We start from the raw sequence: 21,326 nt of genomic DNA, 5'->3' as shown, positions 1-21,326 counted from the left end.
CGACCCCCACATCCCAAAGCAGTTGTGGAATTATTAAATTGAAATGTGTTCTAATGCTTTTGTCCTGAAGATACGTAATATGTGATAATTGATAAATGTTCATCGATTCTATGAGAAATTACTATCTCCAAATAAATCAAAGTACATATTCAATCTTATGACTGAGCCCAGAGGTTAATTGACACATTTTTATTATATTCTAATCAAGATACACAGAATTAATTCCATCTCAAATGTCATCCTTTAACTTTGACAGAAATAAACTGTCTTACTGAATCCATTGTAGTTCACCAAAAATGTATCAACCTCGCGGGAGCCATTGAGAGCTACCACTTCCAGGGAGCTTGGCTGGGAAGGGGAACCGGCCCGGAGTGCAGCTTTCCAGAGCGACACACCTGGCAGGCGCTTCCCTCATGACCAGGCGTGGGGCCTGCTCTGCTTCAGCAGCTTAGGAAACAAAATGTTTAACCCAGAACTGTCCATTGCCACAGCAATGCCAAATAACAACCAACCACGACACCTCAGTAAACATTGATGTTTGTTCACGGGTCTGTGGGTCAGCTGGGAGGTTCTCCTATTGGGGCTGAGCTTAGCTGGGCTGAGTGGCTGCTGGAGAGTCGGCTGAAGCTGGCCGCTCTGGGATGGCCTTGGGCGGGTCACCCCGCTCTGTTCCACATGATCTCTCATCCCACAGCAGACTAGCCTTGTTCCCATGGCAGAGACGGGGCCCAAGAGAGAGGACTGAAACCAGCAAGGCCCCTTGAGAACTGGCACAACATCACCCACTGCCTTTTTAAAATATATTTTATTGATTTTTTACAGAAAGGAAGGGAGAGGGATAGAGAGTTAGAAACATCGATGAGAGAGAAACATCAATCAGCTGCCTCCTGCACACCCGCCACTGGGGATGTGCCTGCAACCAAAGTACATGCCCTTGACTGGAATCGAACCTGGGACCCCTCAGTCCGCAGGCCGACGCTCTATCCACTGAGCCAAACCAGTTAGGGCTAAATCATCTACTCTTGCAGGTTGCCCAAACATTACTGAACCCAGAATTTTAATGCAAGTAAATTTATCACAAAGATTTTTGACTACCTATTAAGTACTAGGAGTTCTAACCAATATAAAGACAAATAAAATCTAGCTCCTTCATTCAAGAATCCATGGTCGGCTTAGAAATCATGATATGGTAAATACAGTGAGGGAGGTATAAAGTGTGTCTATTAGCTCAGGCTGCCATAGCAACACACCACAGACTGGGTGGCTTAAATAACAGGAATTTATTTCCCCCAGTTCTGGTGGCTGGGAGTGTAAGATCAAGGTACTGACAGGGTCGGTCTCTCCTCAGGCTTCTTTCCTTGGCTTGCAGATGGCCACCCCTTGCTGCCTCTTCACATGGACACCCCTCTATGCACACACGCCCCTGTTGTCTCTTCCTGTTCTTAAAAGGACACTAGTCATATTGGTTTAGGGCTGTGATGGCGAACCTTTTGAGCTCGGCCTGTCAGCATTTTTGAAAAACCCTAACAACTCAGGTGCCGTGTCACATATAGAAATTTTTTGATATTTGCAACCATAGTAAAACAAAGACTTATATTTTTGATATTTATTTTATATATTTAAATGCCATTTAACAAAGAAAAATCAACCAAAAAAATGAGTTCGCATGTCACCTCTGACACACGTGTCATAGGTTCGCCATCACTGGTTTAGGGCCTCACCTTAATGGCCTCTTTTTAACTTAATTACCACTTTGAAAACCTTATCTTCAAATAGGGTTACATTCTGAGATACTGGGGATTGGGACTACAGCATGTGAGTTTGAGGAGGAACACATTTCAGCCCATAATGATGTGCAGTCAGTCCAGTTCAGCCTAAACTTTGGATTGCAGTAGACCAGGTTTGAATCCCTGGTCCTCCAGTTATTGTCTGGGTTACCAGAAGAGGCTCTTTTGAGTCTCAGATTCTTCATTTGTAAAATACAAGAGAACCTATTTGAGGGGGATTACATTAGATAATGCATATGAAGTGCCTATGCACTCACTACGTGGTAGACATGTTCATTATTCCAATCGGGAGAGATTAAATGCATTTGGGAAAGATGAAAAACATTTTCACAAAGATGTTGCCACTTAAGGTAGAGCTTGAAAAGTAGGTAGGGTTTTGACAGTGGAAATGGAATGGGGGAAGGGCATTCCCAGTACAGGAAAGAATGCTCAGTGGCTGTGAGGATTTTGAGGGAAGAGTTTCTTGTCCAGTTTGGCCAGAGATGAAATATGTGAGAGAATTAGGGTGATAAATGTTTGAGAGAGGCAAGTTAAACCCATATTATTGAGGGCCTTGAATGCATACGCTCTAGGTACTGAAGAACCACTGAACCTTCTGAATTGGGTAAAACTGATTGGAATTCAGCTTTAAGAATATTAATATAGCAACATTATTTAGGTTACATAAAAGAGACATGATACAGTAAATGTAAGCACTTTTCTAGAATACCTGGTTCTCAAAAATGCCTTTATTTATTTATCTGTTTAGCACATATTTTATTAAGCACTTACTATCTACCAGACCTCACACCAGACACTGGGGAGATGAATTAAAACCTGTTTTGGTGTGTTTTTTTTGCCAAGGATTTGACTTTTAAAGATAGTTTTATTCCTTCTCCTTCAGGTTTTGAAGAAGGGCAGAAATGTACTGAAAAAATTGTGGCAAAACACAAAGAGGTTCTTGAATCTATTACTGAATTATGTAGCTCTCTCACAGAGCTTGAAGAAAAGCTGAAGGTAATGTCTTCTCCGAATATGTACGTTCAAGTGGTATAAATAAAAATGTGTTCATCAGGTGTCTTCTGGTGCAAAGGTGTTCTAAGGGAAGTTCTCAAGGGACATAATGTGCACATTTGTTTCACAGTTTTCTAACATAATTATTTGGGTGTTTCTGATAATTCTGTTTCTTTTTCATCACTGCAGAGAAAACACATTGTTAGAATAAGTCTAAACACAATTAAGATGTCTCATTTACATTTTCATGGGTCATATCCTAAAGGATAAATGTTCACTATTAAAATCAAAGTAAAGGCTGCATTAAGTAACCTTATGTTTTTAGTCATAAATAATGAATGTAAGTTTTTATTTTCTCTCCAGATTGTGGCCCAAGAGAAAATAAAAATAAAACTATGTTTCAGGTATTATGTTCATTGAACTATTAACTTCACAGAAATATTAAACTAATCATTAGCATTATTCATGAAATAGAAAATCGATGCTATTTTGATTACTATAGCCTTGTAGTATAGTTTGGTAACAGGTAGCGTAATTCCTCCAACTATGTTCTTTTTTCTCAAGATTGATGTGGCTATTCAGGGTCTTTTGTGGTTCCATATAAATTTTTGGAATATTTGTTCTAGTTCTGGGAAATGTGCTATTGGTGTCTTGATAGGAATTGCATTGAATCTATAGATTGCTTTGGGTAGTATGGACTTTTTAATGATGTTAATTCTTCCTACCCATGAACACAGTATATGCTTCCACTTATTTGTATCTTCTTCAATTTCTTTCTTCAGTGTCTTATAATTTTCTGAGTACAGGTCTTTTACATCCTTGGTTAAATTTATTCCTAGATATTTTATTTTATTTTTTGATGCAATAGTAAATGGGATTGTTTTCTTAGTTTCCCTTTCTGATAGTTCATTATTGGTGTATAAAAATGCAACTGATAATGCAGACTGGTGCAGCCACTGTGGAAAGCAGTATGGAATTACCTGTGCTTCTATAGTCATTATAAGTTCCTGTCTCACTGGTCTGCTACCCCCACATTCCTAGGTTTCCTGCTTCTAAACCTTTACTTCAAACACATGACCTTCTATCTCTGTTTCTCCAAATCTTACCATCTCTCATAGGCAAAGCCAAACACTGCCTCCTCCACATCACCTTCCTTAGGTGTCACTTCCTCTGGTCTCCCCTAGCATTGTGTTTTTTCCTGGCACAATCACCAATATAACTACCATTACCATCCCTAACTCGCCTGCCTGTTATATCTGAGGAAACGCTATGGCTCTCTTCAGTATTGCACCCACACATTTGCACTATATTTTGCCTAAAGCAGCTTCTCCAGAAGGGGTTTTGATATTTATAGTAAAAACTCAAAGTATTAGTACAGAAAAGAATCATTCTATAGCTCAGAAAGGTTGGATCAGGTGGTAAAAATGAGGAGAGGCCTTTCTGGCAAGAGAAACTGGCATCAGTATTGCCCTTGGGAGTTGGAGCCTGAATAAAAGCTTGTCAGAGAACGCTTCCTAGCACTTACAGATGTTTGCATGAGAAGCCTCAATGACTAGTTTTTATGCTTGATACTATGGCTCATTTTAGGAGCTATTAAAAAGTAGGCCCAGGCATCCCTGTCAAGGCTGAACTAGTGATAATAATCCTTTCTATTTGTATAGCAATTTGAGATTTACAAAGGATTCGCATACATAATTACATCAGTGATTTCCACATAACCTTGCAATGGAGCTAGGGCAAATGTGTTTTTTGTTTGTTTGTTTCAGAGGGAAGCTCAGAGAGGGTGAAAGTGTTTTCCTGGGCTCCCAGTCAGTAGTGGTGGACCTGGAATTTGAACTTAGATATGATTTAAGATCTAACGTTCTTTCTACAACAGCTGCCATTTGGAATTAGGTATCAAGTGTGTACTAATGCAGAGTGACCAGTAATAAAAACTAGTTTAGGTTTTAGAATTGAGGCTAAAGCTGAATATCCCCCAAAATGTGTCCCCCTAATCCTCTGAGTCAGTGTAGAATGTGTACTTTGATGGGCATACCTATTTCTTGAAGGCTCATGCAATGACCATGTTCCAGGTGAAACAGAGAACCTTCTGTTGCAGTAGAATCATCATTCTAAACTGGTGTTGTCACTTGTGTACCCGTGTCTTTTCTCACCTTCACCAAGTCCTCTCAGCCCTCACACTGGCTCCACAGCAGTTTGCAAAACCCCTCAACCTCCATGACTAAGACAGAACCCCATGAAATGCAGGAGCAAGATATTGTCCTTTGTTCTCAATTGTGTGTGTTTTTTAACGTTCAGTGATATTTCCTCCCTCTCTTCATGAGTCTCGCAAGCATTTTGCTTAAGTTCTCTGGATATCCTGCTTTTTGCTACACCAGAAATCCTTAGTCATTTCTGCCTCATTGCTGCTCCCCCAGACTCTCCTAATGGTTTAAATTGCAGTGTACAATCACACCTTTCTCTAAAGAGTGCTCCTGCAGGTGCATTCTGTTGTAACAATTACTTTTTTTCCCTTCTGGGCCTTTGAACAACCAATTTTTATTGGCAATGAACTTTATCAAAGAAATGAGGAGGGGAACTGTGAACTTGGAGGGGTAATTTTATAAATCTTATGGGAGGACATCAGCCTTGTGTGGAATATATTCACTTAAAGGTTGCAAGTAGCCTTTTTTCTTCCAAGTGATTATTATATGGCACTGTCCCTCCAACTTTTCTGGCCCAGGCACTCACTAACTATCACTTTGTATAGCAGGGAGATGCTCTAAAGATGAATCTGAGTTCAGAAGACTTCCACCCTTCTGGGCCTTTGAACAACCAATTTTTATTGGCAATAAACTTTACCAAAGGAATGAGAAGGAGGGGAACTGTGAACTTGGAGGGGTAATTTCATAAATCTTATGGGAGGACATCAGTCTTGTGTGGAATATATTCACTTAAAGGTTGCAAGTGGCCTTTTTTCTCCCAAGTGATTATTATATGGCACTGTCCCGCCACCTTTTCTGGCCCAGGCACTCACTAACTATCCCTTTGTACAGCAGGGAGATGCTCTAAAGATGAATCTGAGTTCGGAAGACTTCCATGATGATTGCATTGACCTTCTGAAAGAACCAGTGAGAAGTAAGCAGACAGTTTTCAATGAAGAAATGAATAAGGTAAAGAAAATTGCGTAGCCTTGGCTACTCATTACTTCTGTTTTGATGTTCAAGTCATTGTGCATTGCAAAAAAAAAGGTGTATTGAAGCCTTCTTATCGATATGGATCAAGTCTCCCGATGTAAATGCAATGCTAGTGCCCTCATCCCTTACTGCCTTTCTACCCCCTAGTTAGTCCTTTTGCTCAATGCTCTTTCCCTGAGTCCCTCCTAATGAATACTAGAACCATAGCATTTTACACTGACACTGAGGTAGCCATTTAAACACCATACTGTCACCCCCAAACCATTTCTATTTCTCTCATCTTTAGCTGTCTCTTTCATTGTCCTTTCTTTCAATCCCAACGTCAGATTTTATTTCTCCCACTTTACGATACCACCAAGCTATGATTTTATTGTTTATAGTACCATTAGAAAACCTTAATATATGAAATCAGATAGTATCTTGTTCCCAGAGAATCTGCCTTTAAGATATTTCCAGGCACTAAAATATAGAATCCAACTGAAGTATGAATACTAAACTATTTAGGGAAATGTTTAGATTACTTTAAGTCCTATGCATTACAGATAAATTAAGCATGTAGCAAAAACTGCAAATACCCACAGAATGCAAATGTGTCGTGATATCAAATGTATTATTTAAATCACATCATTATGGGTTTCGGCATAAGTTGCTCACTCTCTATTCATAGCTGCTGGACTATAATTACCTCCGGACTCTTTGCTTTGCCAAGTTGCCTGCTCCCTCTGTTCTGCCTCTCCCAAGAAACTCAAGTAACAAGCAGAATCAACACTATTCTCAACTACTCCAAATTAATAAATAATATTTCTTGTGACCCGAGACTTAAAAAAAGAAAAATCTCCCCAATTGTTGTGCACATTTCATGAAAAAACAGTTATGTTTCCTCGGAGTTAATACAGTTCTCAGAGCTTGTTTATATGTCCTTTTCCATGGGTTAAATGTATGTGAAGATCTAGTTTAATTATATAACCACCAGACAATACGAACCATTAAGCAAGCTGCCTTTTTTGATGGGGTGACCCTGGTTCTTCTCTGAGGCAAACCTTGGACAACTTGTTGGATCCTAATCTTATATCTTAGTCTTTGGTTACTCTGATTGGTCTAAATCAGAGTTTTTCAACCTTAGTACTACAGACATTTTGGCCCAAAGCATTCTGCTTTATAGGATGTTTGGCAGCAGTCCTGGCCTCTATTCTGAATGCCAGTAGTAGTCTCCCCCACCCCACCAGTTGTGACAACCAAAAGTGCCTATAGAAATTGCCAAACATCTTCTGGGGAGCAAAATCACTCTTGATTGAACTCTACTGGTTAAAATAATAAAAAATAACATTAAATGTATCACATTTTCTTAATTGTTTCTAAAACATACTAAATCCAACACCATATTTTTGTAATTCTGCACATTTTTCTACATTGTCAACCACACACATTTACGAAGATTAGAAATGAAAGTTATTGCTACCAAACCAAAACGTAGTAAAAAATGATTTTTCTTGCTATTATTTTGCTTGGAAGAAGAGTTAAAGAAACAAATTCCTTTCAATAGAAAAAAGAGATTTACCTTCATTCAAAAGTCATTTTTATTTTCATATAAAGTAAAAGATACGATCGATCATTAGTTATTTAGGATAAAAATGAAGGTCCACAATTACAGCTGTCAAGAACCCTCATTGGCATGATTTCATGTATAACACTCAGTACAATTGGTACAGAAAGCAAAATTAAAGGCAGTAGTAATCTTCACTTTTAAATATCACAATCACATTTACCCTCTGACTGTCTCTATCACTTATATTATAGGTCAGATGTAATGATTCCCCAAAGCACCATGTGGGCAGATAATAAGAAGCAACACATAAAAAGGTTGTTGAGGTATCACTAAGTTCAATTCTAATACCCTTAAATTGTGTTGATCTTCCTTGGGAAATGATATAAGTCAGAAAGAACAATTCCACCAACATATCACAAGAATGTATTAATCACAAGATTTTCTCCTGGAGATAGTAAAGTGCTTCTCATTTTTCTGACCCAAAAATGCAGCAGGTGGAATTGGGCAATTCAGTAAATGCAATGCTCATTGCACTGCTAACAGATTAGTGATGGTATTTTAACCCCAAGGTGAAGACTGAAGCTAAATCCACAATAATATGTGAAAACTCCTAAGATTAAATGGAGATGCAGAGTATTAAGAGATTCGCCTAAAGTCACAGAACTGTTCAGTAGAAGATGAAGGCTTGCCATGCCAGCAATTAGAGTTATAGAATTCTAGTGCTAGAAGGGATTTAACAATCATCTGATCAAATCTCATTTTACAGTTGAGGAAACTGAGGCCAAAAGAGTTGATATATTTTGCCCTCCAAAAATCACAGCAAAGTAGTGTCAGAACTGGGCAGGCAGCCCAGTTCTTCTGAATTTCAGCCATGTAACTCTTTCCACAAGACCAGAGGGAGCTCCAAGGAACTGCTGCATATACGTAAGCTGTTTTGTAATGATACTCTAGATTCCTATGCCAAACCTTTCCCCTCTTTGCATTCATCTGTCTGCATGATGGTTAATAAAGCAGCAGCATGGAATTACTTTTATAGCAAACAGTTCAGTGGCGTGCTCTTATCAGCCTGGGTGAGGACGCTCCCTGGACCCTCCTTCTCTAATCCTGATCCCTAGGTAGGCAGGGGGAGATGATCTTGAGACATTTGCTTTGGAAAAAATTTGGGAAGAAGACAAAGTGTTGTTCACCACCTTCAGTTCTCTTTTATCTTGTTCACTCCAAGTGCCCAAAGGTGCCAAGTCAACTCCTTGGCTGCCCAAAGCCCCTTCCAAATTCCCAGAAATGCCTTTCATAGACCAAGCCCTATGTTTAATGTCTTTTTTTCACCACTTCTTACTTAGCTTCATTTAATTGTACTGAGCCCAAGATAAGATTGAGATATTTTGGAAGGTAAAGTCTTGTGGTGTTTCCTTAAATTTACCACAGAGGTGGCTTCCCACTCTATGTACTTTGAGGATTGGTGTTATACTCTTTGTTTGGTGGATGTAGAATATCATTGTATTCTGTATTCATTGTGTTTGGCAATGATTAGAAATCCAAGTGATTATGTTCATCAATGGAAATGAAAGTTCAGAAATCCTGACAAAATATCTGAGGCTATAGATTTAGGGTTATTAAATAAAAGTTAACTGGTCATTAGATGTGAAAGTGGGTGAGATCTTTGAGGGGAAAGTATATAGAGAATATTACAGAACATAAAGACAAGATCATTTGTTATTCGTATATTTAGAAGTTGGGAAAAGAGAAAGAAATCAACAAAAAAGACAAAGAGCAACCAAGGCTGTAAGAGAAACACATTGAGAATGGGATGTGTTATAGTGAATTAGATCAATTGCCCAGCCTTTTTGCCAGAATTAATCAGATTGATGCAAATATGCCCTACCTGTGCTGAAATATATAGATTAAACTACCTTTTTGTAGAAATACACACATGTACACACACTCTCACACATACTGTTTCTACTGTCAGAAAAAAAACACAGTTTCATGGTGGGGAAATATGAAAAAAAAAGTTGGCATATGTGAATGTTGAGGAACCATTATCATAAAGGAAAACTAGTAGATCCAGGAACGTATAACTCAGTGAGATTTAGACGGAATGTTTATAAAATTCATAATGATTTAGAGACTGAAAGCTTATTTGCATTCGAAATTAAGGCAGAAATGCCAAAAGCCAACATGATTTGCTCAGAAAAACTTGTATTAAACTCATCTTATTTTTCTTTCTGAGATGATTATTTACTGGGCAGTTCTAGATTAGTGCCATAGACAAAATTTATTATGGTTTCAGGAAGCCATTTGATAAACACACTCATGTTATCTCTTTTAAGTGGGAAAATGTGAGCTGAATGAGAGTTTGGTCTGGTGATAATTGTACCCAAGAGTGTCAAGTAGTTCATCAATGTCACCCTGGAAGACAGCTTTCCTTGCCAGGGGTAGACATCTGGCCTTGTCCTAACCTATGCAGTGTTCAACATTTTTATCAGTGATATTAATGGTCAGAGAAAGTACGAGATTTTAGTTGTTTAAAGACTCGGTATAAATTCATAGTCCCATGTGGTTCTTACAAAAACAAAAAAAAAATAGTACAATCACTATAATAAAAACATATATAGATCAAAGAGATAATTTGGTTGCTTCCCATTCTGGAAAGTAAATGAATCCTGGAAATAAACATATTTAGAGGGAATATTAATCAGTTGAAAAGTTTCTAAAAAAGAAGATTTGAGAAAACTCTCTCTTATTGTCAGAAGTTATCAGGTAGTGTTATTTTCTGCAGAAAGTATTTTTTATGCTTTAGGAGTTGTAGGGAGTGAAAAATAATATTCTTGGATTGCCTTTTTTAGTTTGGGACAGTCCGAAAGGGAGACTCAGCAGTCAGAAATCAGTAACCAGTAAAAGCTGGATTGGAGGACACGACTGGGACTTATCTAAGAGGGTTTTCCAAAACTTCATCTCTGATTTAGACATTTTTGTCTACCCAGCCACTTGGGTGCATAGCTAGACAACCACAGGCTTCCTGTCCAGGGGTTTTTCATGCCTTATAGCCAATGTAAACGCACCCATTTGGTGGAAGGCAGATCTGAAACAAAGAACATCAAAGAGAGAGCTGCGATTGTTGGGTCTCTTCTACTAAACCCGCAATTAGGTAAGTCAGTTCCTCTCCAGGAGGGAGTGAGGAGTGGGGAGACTGGCCTGGACTTTTTTTCTAGTTTCCCTCCTAAATTTTTTGAAAATGTTCACACATTTTAAAAACATTATTCTTTTCTGGAGAGCCATAGGTTATTCAAAGAAGTCATTAAAGAGTTGCCTGCCCCTGGGTAATCCTTAGATCAACAAATGTCTCTGCTTCCCTGTGAAGCAGGTCATAGCAATAGGACCAAGACCTCCAGAAGGTGGTCAGGATGATGAAAGTTCAAAGACAGAGACTGAGGGGCTGTGGGACCAGTTCTCCCAATAGTAAAGGGCTGTTTTAAGAGGAGAGCAGATGGACATCTCTGCTACTCCAGGAGGCCAGTGCAGATTCATTGGTGGGTACTGAGAGAAGGCAGCTCTTTGCTAATGATAGAAAGAGATTCTTAAATCAAGTAAAGCATAGAATTATCTTCAAAGAAAGCACCCTTCAGGAAAAGTGTGCAAACAGAGGCTGCCAGATGGCATAGAGATTTTTAGACTGAATGGGAAGTTGGATCAATGTCCCTAAGAAAAGGAAGAAAAACATCCTACTTTCAGGAAAAGATAAAAAGAGGCAGGTGTAGTAGGAAAACCAAAAAAAAGGAGAGGCTTTACCTACTGAGTTTGTGTTTAGATAAAAAGAGGCAGGTGTAGTAGGAAAACCAAAAAAAGGAGAGGCATTACCTACTGGGTTTGTGTTTTATTTATTCTTTTAATTAGAAGGACTTTTAAGAACTCACTTAGACTCAAAATGCAAACTTCTCTTAAGTGGCTGAAGAAAACCACTTTCTCTAAGCTGGGTTTATGATTTCCCTGAAAACAAGTCATGTCTGTAGGCTAGAAGGGGCATTGTTGTTTTTTTACTTCTATTCTTCAACCTAAAAACACATTTATTTCTCAAAAATCACTTATAAAGTATGTCAGGAGCAGGACTATGTGCAAAAACGAAGAACTCAAGGTCAAGGCAAGACATAAGTTTCTCATGTGCACGCTGTAGCATTGGAACAAAAACCAGTCATTGTTAATTAAGTAAAACATGCATCCAAATGCTGAGGAGAGGCAAAGAAAGGAGTCTGTGTAAAACAAGCTGGTTGGGATAGATGGGGTCCCTTTCAGCTTCACTGTTCTTTTGAGTCTGTGCCAAAGGGCATATTTGAGCCTCTTCTTAAACCAGAGATAGACGTGGATTAGTGGGGAGAAGTAATAGAACCATGTGAGAAGTAGGTGCTGACTGGCACAACTTACGTTCCCACCTGGGACAGAAAGATGAATGGCAGGTGTTCCTCTATTGTATCTTGGTGTGTTTCATTGTGAAAGGTCATAATGTGCGATGGTTCCATTAATATCTACATTCCCCACTAGGCTATCATCTCCATGAGGGCAGAGGCTGTATTGACTTTTATTCACCATTTCATCTCTCCAATGCCTAGCACAGTACCTAGTATATAACAGGCTCTCTGTAGATATTTCTCAATGTGAGAATAGAACTAAGGGGCTCTAAGAAAATAAAACCAGTCATTAAAAATGACTAAGTATATAGAGTTGTCAAATTCATAGAGACAGAAAGTGGAAGGGGCTGGCGGGAGAGAGAATGGAGAACAGAGTTTCACTTTGGAAAGATGAAAAAGTACTGGAGTTGATTGTTGTGATGGTTGCACAATAATATGAATGTATTTACTGGCACTTAACTGTACACTTAAACATAGTTAAAGTGGTAAATTTTATGTTATGTGTATTTTGCCACAGTAAAAAATAAAACGAAAAGAACAACTTTCCTGAGGAAGGAAGGGGGCTATTCTAGTGGAGTCTCAGAGCTCACCTAGCAGGGGAGCCTCTGATGTGTAGGAGCGGGGTTCACGGGGAGTGTAGACAGATAAGCCGACGCAGAATTTGCTGGTGAAAGGAGGCTCCTCAGGTTATGATTTGAAAAGACATTTATCCAGTCCAAGTGCTTCATTAGAGATGATAACTAGGCTGTTCTCTCTTCACAAAGTCTATCATGTTTCACTCGGAGATGGGAGGTCAGTTTACCGATTCCTGTCATGGGATGGGCCTGTGGCCAGTTTAAATAGACAAGTGGTTTCAAGTTCTCTAATGCTTGAGCCAGGGCCCGCTTTACCTCGCTGTGGGTTTTCTCAAATCGTCTCTCTGAAGTTGAGTTTGAGACCTGGAAAAAGAAAACCAATGACTAACCAAAAGCTTTGGCTTCTCTGTTTTGAAGGAGCAGGGGCAGGGGGCAGGCATTTTGCCCGTAGATGGAGCAGGTGAGGCTCAGCTACCTCCAGACCGACCGCGGCTCTCCTCTGGCCAAGAGCGTGGTGTCCAAGGTCTGCCCCTGCCTGCGGACACGCTTTCTGCAGAAGAACATGAGTGTGTCTCTCCCGATGACATCTCCTTACCTCCACTGCCAGGGAGCCCCGATTCCCCGCTCGCACCGTCCGACATGGAGGTAGAAGAACACGCCAGTCCCTCCCACAGCCTTCACAGGAGCAGCGACAGGATGCAGATGGGGGCCAGTGGTCCAGGGGAGGCCCAGGAGTGTGGCCTTCCTCCGCCTGCTGCTTTTGCTGATACTTGCAGTGATGAGAGAGAAACATTTTCAAGTCATTTTGAGAAGCCTTCCCCCCAGTTCAAAGCTGAGCCCCCATTCACCTCCAGAGGGTTTCTGGAACAGAGTACAGCCATCAGCAAAAGCCACGCTGACCATCCTGGGAGCATGCCGAGTGGAGTGCATGAGCGAGCTTGCCAGCAGCACCCGCGGGCTCGGGAAAGTGTGCTAGAAACCCGGGAGGAAATGCATGCTGCTAATAACGGCACTAAAACCCAAGACAGGCTGCATGCTTCCCCGGGCGCGCTCTCGGGCCTCGGGTTTCAATTAGGCCCCAGCCGGGTCTATCAGAGGCAAGTGGTTTCCCAGGAAGAGATTAAAAGTACATCAGCAAAGAACAGCGTGGTCAGCCTAGCTGGCCAGGCACCGAGTTTCTCCAGGCTCCAGTCTAATGTCACTGTCGTGGAAGGTTCTCCAGTGACTTTGGAAGTTGAAGTAACAGGATTTCCAGAGCCTACACTGACATGGTGGGTAGCCTATAATGATGAGCCTTAACCAGAAACAAATTGAATCACTGAGGGAATCATTCGTGGGCACTAACTTACAGGGGCAGGGACAGCTGATTAATATTCGGCAGCACTGCAACTCTGCATGATGCAACCTCACACCAACCCCCAACTCTCATCTTAGGAGCAGCATGGCTAATCCCCTGAAGCAAAAAAAGTAACCATATAAAATAATAACTTAACAAACTCCAAAAGCACTGTGACTTCCTTGTGCTCTTTTTGTATCCATTTAACATTCCACATTTCTAAAGATGGCGAGTTGAGATGCTTTGCATAAGCACGACATTTTCTTGGTTTAACATCCCTTACTCAATTAAAAAAACAAACAAACCCATAAGAAGGTGGTTTTCCCCTTTTCTTTCATTTGCCTCTCTCAACTTCTTTCTCTTCCCAGCAGTCACTCATGTCACTTTTGCAGTCCTTGTTTGTTTCACTAAGATTTCTTTTTATACATTTCTTCAATGTGAGAGGTGGAATAAAAACATTTCTTTCACAGTTACTTGCAGTGACAGGTAATAAACCCATTTTTGAAAGGTGGTTCAATAACTGAGCTGTAAACAATATGATTTCACTCTGGAGACATTATTATTTTTTAGCCTATTTGTTTTAATAAGAGTAAACTGCAGAATACAGGTTTTGAATCACATACTGTTGCCATGAAAGCAGTTCTAACTTTCTCAATACTTGGGTTACTTTTAAACATTTTAGAAAATTTTCAACCTTAAGCATATTTATTTAAGGACAAAGTTATAAATTTGTGGGAACGAGTTCATGTTTCTAAACTACGATAAGTAAAATAGCATCTATTTATCATAATGTTTAAGTCGATATTAAGTGATCAGTTTCAGTAATTGTGTGTGCCCACTGGTGGTACTTGAAGTGTGAGTCGGTTATCTAAAGAATTTATGAGAAAACTTTGGTTTCTCAGATTATTAAAAGAAATTGCACTTGTGCTACAGTGCAGCATTTATGCTTTTTGTTTTATTTTGTTGTTTTTACAATTGCATGGTTTTTTACAGATCAGGAATTTCATATTTATGAACTTAAAAGATATTTAATTCATCATTAAATATCAGTTTACCCCAAAGAAAAATGTTGTCTGAAGTGTTTCTTATTTTTGTCCACATAACAAATAACTTGGTTAGTACATATTCTTGAAGAACGATTGCAACTATAATACTGAAGGACTATTGTGAGAAAACATCTTACCCTCAGATTTGCAATTTTACTCCATTAATAACTGGCGAGCTATCACACATTCTTAGGATACTTGGAAAAATGCAAAATTATCGCTTAGGCCATGAGAACAGAAAACGATTCAGATTTGTCATCACTTCTTATGTAGAAGAATGTGGGTCTTGATAAGTAAAGAATCTAGAATATACAAAAATAAACAAATTATTTGCTTTATAAAAATATGCAGCTAAGTGCTCATGTTCATAGGAAACTTTTAGAAACATGTCATTAATAGTAATAATCCAATTGCATAAATGCCTTTTATAATTAAAAACAATTTTCTTCTAATGAGATTAAACCATTAATTAAATGAACTCATTTCTCCAGGAAATGCTGTATAAGTACCTTCTTCTAACACAGCACATTGGTATTTTCATGTGGATCGTATGGGATGAATATAATGGGGCAGATGTGGGTCACTCCAATGCAGATTCCAGACGCCACAAACTGCTGTTCCATCGCAGCTGAAAGAATGAGGGGGGCCAAATAGGAGGGTACCATTTCCCATTCTAGATAATTGCTATGAGCAAATGGAGCCCCCGTGTGACCAGATGGTCTGCTTTTTTGAGAGTAGTTGGATATCTGAATTCTCATATGCAACATTCCAATTGTTAACTGCTGTCAAAAAATGTGCTTTTTAAAAACATGGTCTGAGCCGATCAGGCACTTCTCTGGCCACCAGCTGCCAACCTCTGCTTGAAGGATAAACAGCCCCTTTGGAATCTGTGGTAGCTGCAAAGTCCCTGCCCCTGCAAGAGAATATTGCCGTGGTGATGGGCCTCTGCAGTGGTTTTTAGAAATTGGATAAAATATGAATAAACAGTGATCCTGATTTTAAAAACTGACTCTCTGCTTCAGGTACAAGAAGGGCCAGAAATTGCCTGCAGATGGACACTTACAGGTTTTACACAAGGAGACGAGACATGCGGTGTTCATTCCGAAGGTATGCGGGGCAGACGCAGGCCTCTATGTGGCTCGGGCCCAGAACTCTAGTGGCATTCTCTCTTCCAATGTCATCCTCCATGTGACAGGTAACCGCAGGCCGCCAATCACAAGGATAAACTGGATCATGCTGTGTGTCATCTATGTTAGTGTATCGCTCATGTACTGGCTACTCATACAGTAACTGTGGGGTTGGCACCCATGGACATCATTCTCACAAGCCTCAAGGACAATACTGTTGTTTATTTTCCTGCATTTCCCACAAAGCACCCCACCAACTGTATCTCTCTTCCGGCCATATTGCTTGTTTGGCTAATACCACTGTTCAGTGAAATAATCCAGTTTTCTTTAGTGCTTTAATCTATTTGAGGAGCTTAGAAAATGACTTGCCTTGGATAAGGGTACATTTTTGTATTCTAGAGAGAGATGTGTTCAATATGAAACAGTAAAATTATGCTATTTGTTCCTTCCTAATTTAGGAGCATGCAGATCAAGGCTCATAGCATAGAGATGTGAGTCAAATTTCAAATCCAATTGTTTGAAAAATTATTTTTAATTGTACACATATACATCTCTTTGTGGAATCACAGTAGAAATATTGAACTGATGTTGTAATTTTTGTTATTGCATTACGTGTCCTTTAATTTTGTTTTTCATGTCTTGATCTCATTTATTGAAATATATCCTATGTGGTTTCAACATAGTCCACATTCCTGAGTCTGAGGATGCTGCCATAAATAACCGCTGCTCATGTTGATCTCACAAGCTTGCCATTGGAGAATAGATGTGCAACTCCAACTTTAAATGGAGTTTCAAAGCTCCAAAGCTATGCTTGTCATAGAATAAGATGGAACACAGGCAACGCGGGGGGACCAACATTATTCCTGTCATTCCATTGGCAGATGTGAGGCAGCCATGTTCTGCCTGCTTCTAGTTTTGATTCTGCTGCTAACCATGTTTGCAGCCTATGGTAAGGCATATCAGTGCCTCAGTTTCCCACTTGGAAAATGGGGTCATCATCTACCTCTTGGACAATTGAGAGTTTTCATTTCATATCTTATAAAAATCTATACAATTTTAAAAAGCATGCTATGAAGACTAAGGGTAATTGTATTGTTTAATGTAATTTGCTATCACACTGCCTCCTGTCTTCTAGTTCTCTTTCAGATATTGTTTCTTCAGAATATTAAATTAAAGGAGTGGTGTTAGTATATGATCTCTAGCTGTTCACATATGAGAAAATGACATTCTATGAATTGGAGCTTAAATTCCTTTCTAATTTCTTAAGACTATGTCCTTTGCAGAGACTTGAAATTAAATTCAGGAGGATGCATTTAGTATGTTCTGGGGGGTGGGAGGACAGTGTGTAGTAAATGACATAAGATGAATTCTATTCTTTCTTATAATTATCACTGTGATATTGAAGAATGTTTTATGGCTTTATGAAATATATTACTTAGAAAAAAGGATCATCGTTTTAGCTCCTTTAAAAAAATAGACGTAAATAAGAGATGCATTTTTTTTTAGATTTTAAAAATAGTCTTGTCATGCTAGAGTAAAATCTTGAGTTGAAAGAATAATTCATTATAGTTTTTTGGAGAAGGGAAGGAATTAATCATGTTGCTATAACACTGTCTACAAATAATAAAATATTTAAATGTAATATATTCAAGTTGATATTTAAAAGTTACTGAATTTACCTGAAGATATGAAGTGTGTGGTTGAGTAAAAAGTTGCATTTGTTTTCTTGTGCTCCATATTTAGTTTAATTAAAATATTAAATCTCATAATTTTCTTTCAATTTTTGACATAAACCTATTAAAAGCTTATATACACAGCATCTCAGGAAATACATGGTCTCTTAACTCACCTATCCTTTTGGTCCAGCTCCAAGTATTTTGCATATCTCGCCTAACTGCTATTCCCATGTTGAAACTAAAGAGTAAAATCTACTCATGTCCAAAGCAAATAGGCAGGACCAGGTAACAAATTCTTGCCCCACCCTCTGTCTCGTCGTGATAATTTAGTGGGATCTCCTTTCCCATTTTGTCAGCTTGTTTGAATCTGTGGTATTTAGGGGATGGGGACTTGCCGATTTGCTTCACCTGTTGCGTGCTAGTTAATATTAATCCTTCGGGGAGCAGGGTGGGACATACATATATTCATGGTGTATGAACAAATAAGGTGTGTAAAGCCCCTGCTATATTTGATGTATGTATAAATATAAGATTGTACATATATGCATACACATATATACACATAAATAGAGTTCAAATGTTGGAAAAAGACAGTGCTGATATTCATGATATATTTCAGATAGCTCTCTGTATATCTCTGTGTCTATCTGTGTACCTACCTACCTATTTTTCTGGGCTCTCAATTGACTAGTTAATTCCCACAGCAGTAAAGAATAATTAGCTATTGGTTATATTTATTTTTAATATATTTTCATTGATTTCAGGGAAGAAGGGAGAGGGAGAGTTAGAAACATCAATGATAAGGGAGAATCATTGATTGGCTGCCTCCTGCATGGCCCTCACTGAGGATGGGGCCCGCAACACAAGCATGTGCCCTCACTGGGAGTTGAACTGTGACCTCCTGGTTCATAGGTCCACACTCAGCCACTGAGCCATGCTGGCCGGGCCAATTGGTTATATTTAAATTTCAAAGATTTCAGCATGATTTTCCTTTTTGCTAGGATTTCTGTCTTGATCAAAGAATTCTCCTTATGAAAATATGAACTAAAATCATTGGTTAAAATGGAAAACATAGGAACTTCAAATGATGACCCTATTTTAAGATATAATTACGATTTTTGCCCATTTGCTTCTGGAAAAAATTCTGGACAGTTAGTCATATCAGAACAGTTTTTCAACAAGAAAATGAAAATGAAAGATTAAAGAGAATATATACTTGACACCTTAAAGGAGTGCAGCGCCAAGTGTGTGTTAAGCTTCCTATAAGCAAAATCACAGAGTTTCCCAGCTCTTTTTCTCATAAAGGTATGTATAAACATTTGGTTGTAAAGTTTTCCTCACACTGAATTCCAGGAGAAATGTACTATACAAATCCTTACATTTGAACCTCTGCATATTTTATAATACCTAAAATAGTTGGGAAAAAATCAGAAAAAAAAGTTAGCTATTTCATTCAATAATGTTACCATATAGTCAAGACACAGGCTTAAAATAGATTACTGTGAAACTTTCTAACTGCTTCACTTAAGTTTAAATTCCTTCGTGTAGTATATGAGATCCTTGCATACCTGGCCTCCCCTTCCCAGCCTCTGTTCCTATCCCTTCTGACCTCTCCTCCCCGCAAAGCAATATTCAACTTCATGCTCTTTCTCTCCCTAGTCCTTTCTCTCCCGAACTCCCGTATTATCTTCTACCCTATCTACATGTAGCTTAACAGCTGCTTACTTTTCCAGTTCCATTTGAGACACTTCCCCCAAGAAGCCTTCTGACCCATCGGGTGGAGTGCAGATGTTCCTGCTATGTGCACTGTCAGCACCAGAGCTGCCCATCCTCATGCCCATCAATGCACAGCATCAGCATTGCATGTTCGAGCATCTGTCTCCTCTGGCGAGAGTATGAGATCTTTATCAGCAGGATCTTGACATCCCTGTTCATCATTATATTTCCAGCACCTAATATTATATGTCTTGAATTGTTGTCAGAGGTAAACAAGATAAACTTCGCTTGTTTTTTTCTTTTTGGAGAGAGAGGGTAGGGGATATAAAAAGAGAACAATATGTTTGTTCCCTGATTATTCTTCCTTATTGTGAACATTGCCCAGTCATAATCAGCTTCTAGCCAGGAAGAATGTATAAAACACCTAACCTACAAAACATAAATAAGAATCCTCCTGATTCTCTGAGTTAGACCCAGATAGATGCTGGCTCCAGTGGTCAAAATAATACTGCAGAGAGAAGAGGCAAAATCCAGGGCCATTGTTCCAACATGTTAGAGCAGATAAAAGCAGGCACAATCATCTTCAGGTGTCAGTGCAGAAGTGGGTGTCTCCATGCTCAGTGACTATGTCCTACCTGCCCAAACCAGAAGTTATGCACTTCTTTAGAACACTCCACATATTGTCAATGTTTTATTGCAGTGGGGGCTCAGTAATCTGGTTGTGAACAGATTTTATTTGAAACCAGCATTTCATTCATATGTGTACTTGAATTCCAAATGAAGGAAGGAAATAATATGGCACCTTGTTCCACTTTGTTTTTATTTATGACCATTCCTTACTAGAAATTGCTATATGAAGCTTTTTTATCCCAAATCCTCACCTGAGGACATGTTTTTATTGATTCTATAGAGAGAGCAAGGGGGAGTGGGAGAGGGAGAGGGAGAGAGAGAGAGAGAGAGAGAGATGGATGGATTGGATGGATTGCCTCCCATACATGCCCAACCTGGGATCAAACCCACAATCTGGGTATGTGCCCTATCCAGGAATTGAACCCACAACCTTTCAGTTTACCGGAGCCACACAGGCCAGGGCACTATTGGATGTTTTTTGACATTCCTGTTGTATCTACAATATTTTAAATGTATCCGTGAAATAGGTTAGTTGAAACAAAATAAAATATTCCCTCCTAGTATGCTCTGATATTGTGCTTGTCAAAGCAAATGCCAAAGCATGACACACTGTTTTCCATTAATAGTAAGCAGAATCTTGAGCTACATCAGAAAGCCAAAAGATTTGCATTCACGAGTGAACGTGTCCTGCTTAAAGCAACAATTCAGTTTCTCTGCTTTTATCACGAGATGAGATTTGGATGTTATCAGGTGTGTATAAGTTCAACCTCAAATGAAAGTAAAAAGCTACTAATTTGGCCTTTACCCATGAATCCCCACACCACCGCTCCTGGTGTGGTGAGAGTGTGCGTCACATCATGAATCACCCAGGCATCGGTGGTGAAGGTTGGATGCATGACACGCCTCCAGATGAACAGTCTTTGATTCTTGAGTCTGATTGGCCAAGTAGCTCTTCCTTTTGTTCAAAGGATATTTCCTCCTTTGTATAAAATGGGAGATTTTTATTTTATTTTATTTACTCCTTAAACTAGGAGGATTTATTTTTCCTCCTTTTATAATGGAGGATTCAAAAATCCTTCTTATTATACCATAAAATTAACTTTCTCTCCTCCTTAAAGGACAGGGAACAGAAAGAATTGTATAGACAAGAATGATTGAGTGCATTTACTTCCCTGTAGCACAATAATAAAAATAGGTGAAGTTGAAACATATTTTAACCATGGGAGTAGCTGGAAAACATTGATCCAACCTGATTTTTCTTTAAACCAGAACAATAATAGTTACATAACTTGAAGTTTTCCATCTGTATTTGGAT

General features: G+C 39.1%; 1 protein-coding gene across 2 annotated transcripts in view; it reads left to right on the top strand.

Moving 5' to 3' along the window:
* Window positions 1-17,753, top strand: part of CCDC141 (coiled-coil domain containing 141) — a 164,082-nt gene extending 146,329 nt beyond the window's left edge. Inside the window, exons 21-24 of one of the 2 annotated variants that reach the window (XM_005857641.2) lie at window positions 2,671-2,783; window positions 5,816-5,932; window positions 12,898-13,751; window positions 15,885-17,753. In XM_005857641.2, coding sequence (XP_005857703.1) covers window positions 2,671-2,783; window positions 5,816-5,932; window positions 12,898-13,751; window positions 15,885-16,152 — 1,352 coding nt within the window. In that variant the 3' untranslated portion in view covers window positions 16,153-17,753. The remainder of the gene's footprint in view (window positions 1-2,670; window positions 2,784-5,815; window positions 5,933-12,897; window positions 13,752-15,884) is intronic. The other variant, XM_014546421.1, reaches the window with a different exon arrangement.
* Window positions 17,754-21,326: the final 3,573 nt, after the last annotated feature.

The sequence above is a fragment of the Myotis brandtii genome, unplaced genomic scaffold, assembly GCF_000412655.1.
Source record: "Myotis brandtii unplaced genomic scaffold, ASM41265v1 scaffold112, whole genome shotgun sequence".
NCBI classification, from domain to species: Eukaryota; Metazoa; Chordata; class Mammalia; order Chiroptera; family Vespertilionidae; genus Myotis; species Myotis brandtii.
This window is presented reverse-complemented; position numbering and strand designations above follow the sequence as displayed.